Consider the following 6,165-nt stretch of genomic DNA (forward strand, 5'->3'; position numbering starts at 1 on the left):
GACACACTATGGACACAGCGTAAGAGGACTAATCAAAGCAAACATATTTAATTACAAAGCAAAATGATTAAAACTCCATCTCTATAATATACTAATGAGAATCATTACTCTGTGACCACAACCATTTAATTAACTAAAAGGCTGCCAATTACGCTATAATTCAATACGGGACTATTATTATTGATTATTATGGTTAAATTCCCCTAACTCTAATGTGCACGGGTTTCTTTTTCTTTAGTATGTGACATTGAGAAGGTTTGAGATGGCGGAGTGATTTGCAAAGGACAAGAATTGTACAATTAGTACACATTTATCGAATTAGCCAAATGCAACATGGTAGATTTCTATAACAGAATCTGAAAAGAGCACAATTAAACATATCTAAAGTGTACATCTAAAGCTGTTATCAAACAACCATATAATAATATTCATCATCATCATCAGAAATTCAATGTCAGAAATGTAATTCAGCATCCCATCAATGTAAGCACGGAATGGACGTCCGTCATTAAGAAATCTAATTTCACATCTCCTGTGGGATGAGGAAGTATGCTTGAATTTACTTTATAATCTCTTTTGGGATTGGATGGGACATTAGAGCTCATAAATGAGGGACCTTTGAACAACATGCTCTCTTGGATGGTATCATTACCATAAGCAATTACCAACATTATTCACTTAATGTTCTAATATAAGCCAGAGACAGAGACAAAACAACAATCAAGATTAGACTAAACACAGAAACAAAACATGAAGGCCTTTTCCCCATTTTTTCCCAATTTTTGTGCAATATTTTGAAATAACCTCCACAATCCAGTATATTCCTGTGTTCACCTCCACTGCTTCAAACTGCACTTTTTTGTGACTTTTACCTGCTGAGTCTTAAAATTCACAGTGCATGGTTGAAATGGGCCAGTGGGTGAATTTACATGGACTAGTGAGTTTGAGTCATTAGGTCATCAAGAGCTGACATTTTCCTAAATGCTAGGTCTAGAATTTTAAGTGTGCAATGTAAAGCCAACCATATACTGATAAATATTTGAACATTCATTTGATATTCAAGTCAGACTATTATTCACAATCAGTGAAACAAACAAAAAAAGGATTACACCAACAGCAGGTTAGATCAGGTATAAATAAGGCAACAATGGCAGGTTACCACTTTTCACAGTGAAAAGGGTCTCATGATGCCAATGTTGTGTGTGCATTTCTAAAAGTTGTGCAGTTGTGGTTTTAAGAAACTCCGCTGACTCATTTTCAGGTAATGAATGAATCTCAACATGACACCCATTCACAATCCAGCACCCTTCCCCCTCCAAACACACTCAAGACCAAACGAGGACAGTTAAGTCCTAACTAAGCCGTTGTGTTGGTTGCTCATTGTTGTAAATGATCAGTCAAACACACCATGCATCAATGACCACTAGAAAATAACACGTAAAGACCCATGTAGAAATCGAGAGCCCCAAACGCCCTTGGGACACAATTTCAATCAATGTCTTTTTGTCCTTCCACCAAAGCAAATTAGATTCCACTGATACGTGGAGTGGAAATGTGACCCATACCAATCTGAAGGATCTGGGATATGACACCAATAGGTACAAAATTAGTCCTCTGCACAATTAGTCTAAACAAGGTTTTTGATAGATTCATTAATTTAATTCACTAATATCCTGAGGAAAACAGCCTTCAATGTGACAATACTGACACAAGAAGTGGCACTAAGGCACTGAAATTACACTTAAGGAGCTATTTCTACCTTATTAACTTTTAATTAAATAATGGTGTTTCCTAATGCATTTAGATTGATTTAGTAATAAATAATTGTTCAGATAAAAAAAAGTACAATACAGCATTACATGTGGTCAAACTGTTGCCTTAAAGGTGCAGTGTGTAGTAATTATGAGGATCTACTGACAGAAATGCGTATACATAATATACATAACTATGTTTTCAGTGGTGTATAATACCTTACATAATGTACCATTATGTTTTTATTACCTTAGAATGAGCCATTTCTATCTACATTCACCGCGGGTCCCCTTACAGGGAAATCACCATTTTGCGCCATCATGCTTAGAGTAGCCCTAAATTGACAAACTGCTCTACAGAGCACTATTCACTCTCCACTCTCTCCGACGATGACATTTTTTGTCCTGTGTTGGCCCCCGTAGCTTCTATATGTGCTTCAAAAGGGAGAGGTAGGCGCTGGGTTACTGCAATTCACAACCTCACCTCTAGATGCCGCTAAAATTCACACACTGCACCTATACTTAAAGGCCTTATAAAATGTTGTGAAAATTTTGAAAATAGTAGGCCATTGAACTTTTTTAAAGATTAGAAGGAAAAAAAAAACTAAAGTATATTTTGCTTCTTTCTTTAAGGTATGAACAATCTGCACCGATAATACAAAAATTAAACAATATATGTTTTTCCATAATAATAATCATGATAAAATTAGTGATGACGGTGGGGAAATTGGCAGGATTGACTGGTTTCAATAATTGTCCTGATGCAGGATTGTGAGGTGGTTTGAACTTGATTCCCTAATGTAACTTCTCATTGGATGGGTGATCTGTGGCCTGATCGTGAAAAAATACCTCTTGGGTGAGGGTTTCAGAGGTCATAAGCCATTGCACTCCAACAGATAAAGTAACAGGGTCAAAGCTGTGTATCCACAAATCAATGCCTCAAACACAATACATGACACTGGGTCTGGACTTATTTCATGCAAACAACTTGCGTGATGGAAAGCTATGTGACTTTAGAGGTCAAAGGATATATCTGATTATCAATCACAAGTATACTCTACTTCATTAAAAAAGCTCATCACCTTATTAGTCGTCTATTAATTTAAGCATTTTTTTTTGCTTTATTTACAATATGCAGCATTTATTGATTAAAAAAAAGTCTGTCTACCATATATTTGGTGACTATAGCATAGCTCCTGCTTTTCATGAAACAAAAGGACAAGACAGTAAACTTGAGCTCTTATCAACAACAAACAAGAGGTCTTACATCACTATATTAATGACGCATTCAAGGACAAACTGTATAATCCAGCCAAACAAACTGTATTTTAAATGTCAAACCATCAAGTGTGGCGACACCAGACCGAGATACATGATTACATGTATCCCCAGAATGGACAAAACCCATTGCCTTTGTCATCATCCATTTTCATGGGATGGCTTGTCATAAAATAGATGAGATCCATTTTGCAGGAGGCGCTGCCAACCATCCTGTGTCTTTAATGAGGGGTTTTAAGCCTCATCTGTTATCAGAGCTGTGTACTCTATTATTTTACTGGCAGTATTTTCCTTTCGGAAGACAAACACAATGTGTTTGCCCAGAGCGAAGCACACCTGCTGCACACCTGCCCTCTGACCACCTCTCGGCTCCAGGCTTTTGTTTTTCCTCACGGCAAAGAATCAAGGTGCTTCCGCATCATCTCGAACAAAGGTTAAAACAAGAGCCATTCAATATGAGATCTAACCCTATTGTTCTTTACCACCTGGTGATTACCAAGATAATATTTACGTAAATGCTTAAGCAGAATTTGTGTTGAGAACGATCAATTAAAATGTAATTTTTTTACTGAAAAATAAGACAAGCACATGATGAGCCACTGCCCCCAGAGAATAATAGATGAGCAATGAATATATTAAATAAACAGACCCATACAATTCAAAATTATTCCTTAAATGATCAAATCGATTATTAATAAATTAATACATAATACTAGAATAATATGATGTATTTGTTTCGGATATGTGGTTATAGTTTACTTTGTATTTTTAGCTCCCGAAAATGCTTTATTATAATTCAATAAGCTTAGCAATCAACCTTCAATCATACCACAATATGCATTATGTATTATAATTCAATCTAGTAATATGATAATCAAAAAGCACAACAAAGTATGTAATGCACTTTGCACGACAACATGCACATCACTTAAAAAACAACAACATTAAACTGTGTCCAACAGATCATGATACTTCTGATTTTACTTCCATTTTAGGAAATTTTGTATTTGATTTTATAATTCCTGGTGATTTACTGGATGGATGAATACTTGATGAGTCAACAAGACCAATCCAATTCAATTTCCCATTATCATTTAGACTGAGAGATTCAGTTGCATCTTGTTGTTTTCTTACTTTGGACTCTTTAAGTGATTCAGTCATCACCGCTATTGAGCTAAAACAAATGCAACACTTTTGCATTCACACACTGCCAAATGTCTTCCGAATGACCAGAATAGCTGTGAAACCTTTGCTATGTTTCACTTTTGTCAGTATTCAGGCTGTTGCGATGTGACCGTTCCTTTTTAATGCAACAGGCCACAGGATCTATTCAGGAACGCGTTCAACTCTAGTTAACTCCAGTTATTTTGAGAGAGGTGTGTTAGTACAGTTGGGCAGAGAGGTTTTAAATGGGATTATAATATAATGACGTATATAGAGACATGCGTATTCCTTGCACGGACCATGTGGCACATTAGGGTTGCACATATTTTGGCTTCAGCTCCAGATTGCCTTTATGAAACTGTCTGGCAAATCTCTCCAGTAACACTCAGTAGCCCGTGTGTGGGGGGCAGATGCAGACCCCCCTGGATATTCAGAATTCTGAATTTTCTGATGTTTGTATAGCCAACAGAGAAAATAAGATGCAAAATAAAAATAAATACAAGATACTAGGTATGCTAATTTGGATGAAAAAATATGTTTTATGAAATGTAATATATTTTAAAATGGTGTTAAAAGAAGTGACAAAATTGTGCAATACATTACTTTGATCTTCAAATCCATCATTTCCAGGAAGAAAATGATTTTAGATTTTCATACAGTTTTCGATAAGTAAACAGAGTAAACAGTAATACTTTCGATAAGTAAACAGTTAAAAACATCTTTGAGAAAACCAAAATGTTTTTCAAATGTTCTGCTTAGCTTACTGTGTTTCAAGATTTATAGATTTATATCAATTATTTTAATACACACTCTAAAAGCATGCAGCAAAGAGCTTATGTTATGATATCACTGCGTTGTCTCAAAAACTAGTGAACCACCTTTGTACACCCTTATTTTTTTCAGGACCTCGGTTTCAGTAAAGAACCCTCTCTTTATAAAGAACAATTAGAGTTCTTTGGAGATTAAAAGAAGCAGCCTACATTATGACACATAACAGGTTCTTCAGATCTGTGGATCAAGGAGGACTGAAGAACAAGGGAATAAAAATGTCTTTGAGGGACTTAAGGTTCATTGGAGATGCTACAGACAGTCTAGGTAGGCATCTCTCTAGATTTTGACACACAGCCCCTGTGTTGTCACTGGTTTCTGAAGGATGCACAACAGAGGCGACAATTCTATTTAAGTTAAAATACGACAAGTGTTCAGCTGAAGTGCTGCCTCTGAACAGTAGCCTAATTCACCAATTCTAGATCTCAACACAGTTGTTTATCCCATACAAAGAGGGCTAGATATCGTACACTTCGCGCGAGGTGACATCAGACTGTTATGGAGTAAACCATTACCTTCAGATAGAAGAAGCAGGAGCACAGCGATGTCTCCCCAAACGATTCCACGCGTAGTTCCCATACTTGTCAATCATAAGTGTAATTTCACAATGAACAGGCAAAAGTATTTTGTTTCCCAAAACAGAACTTAAGAGTGTTTATGATTCGCGCGAAGGAGCCACAAAAGTCCTTATCGTGAGTGTCCCATTGACGGGAGACTGCAGCGCGAGCTGCTGGACCGTCAGCGCGCGCACACACACACACAGAGCGCAGCAGGGGGAGGTTCACATCACATCCAGCCAATTTCCTCAGATGTGTGTTTCCGTCCTGAATCACATCGGCGGCTGTCCAATGAGTCAAAGATACCCTAATGAATTAAAACTACATTTTGGGGACATTCAAATAATGTGCGTGGGTAACATGACATTTTGGTGTCCCATTATGTTATGCAAAATATGCATTAGGCTATTAATTATTGATAGTTTTTTAAAATTAGGCTATGTAGTATGAGAATGCTCACAATACCAATATGTTACAAACCCATAAACTTTATCGTTTTTTTCCTGGTCAATAATAGTTTTTTTATCCAAGACTTTCAGGAATGTGTTGATACAGTGACTTTTAATGACATGTGTGTGTGTGAGTGT

The 6,165-nt window shown here is 36.6% G+C and overlaps 1 protein-coding gene across 1 annotated transcript in view; it reads right to left on the minus strand.

Moving 5' to 3' along the window:
- Window positions 1–5,787, minus strand: part of ret (ret proto-oncogene receptor tyrosine kinase) — a 31,711-nt gene extending 25,924 nt beyond the window's left edge. The window contains exon 1 of the mRNA XM_067422510.1: window positions 5,537–5,787. Coding sequence (XP_067278611.1) covers window positions 5,537–5,600 — 64 coding nt within the window. The 5' untranslated portion in view covers window positions 5,601–5,787. The remainder of the gene's footprint in view (window positions 1–5,536) is intronic.
- Between the last annotated feature and the right edge of the window lie 378 nt (window positions 5,788–6,165).

This window comes from Pseudorasbora parva, chromosome 17, assembly GCF_024679245.1.
Source record: "Pseudorasbora parva isolate DD20220531a chromosome 17, ASM2467924v1, whole genome shotgun sequence".
NCBI lineage: Eukaryota > Metazoa > Chordata > Actinopteri > Cypriniformes > Gobionidae > Pseudorasbora > Pseudorasbora parva.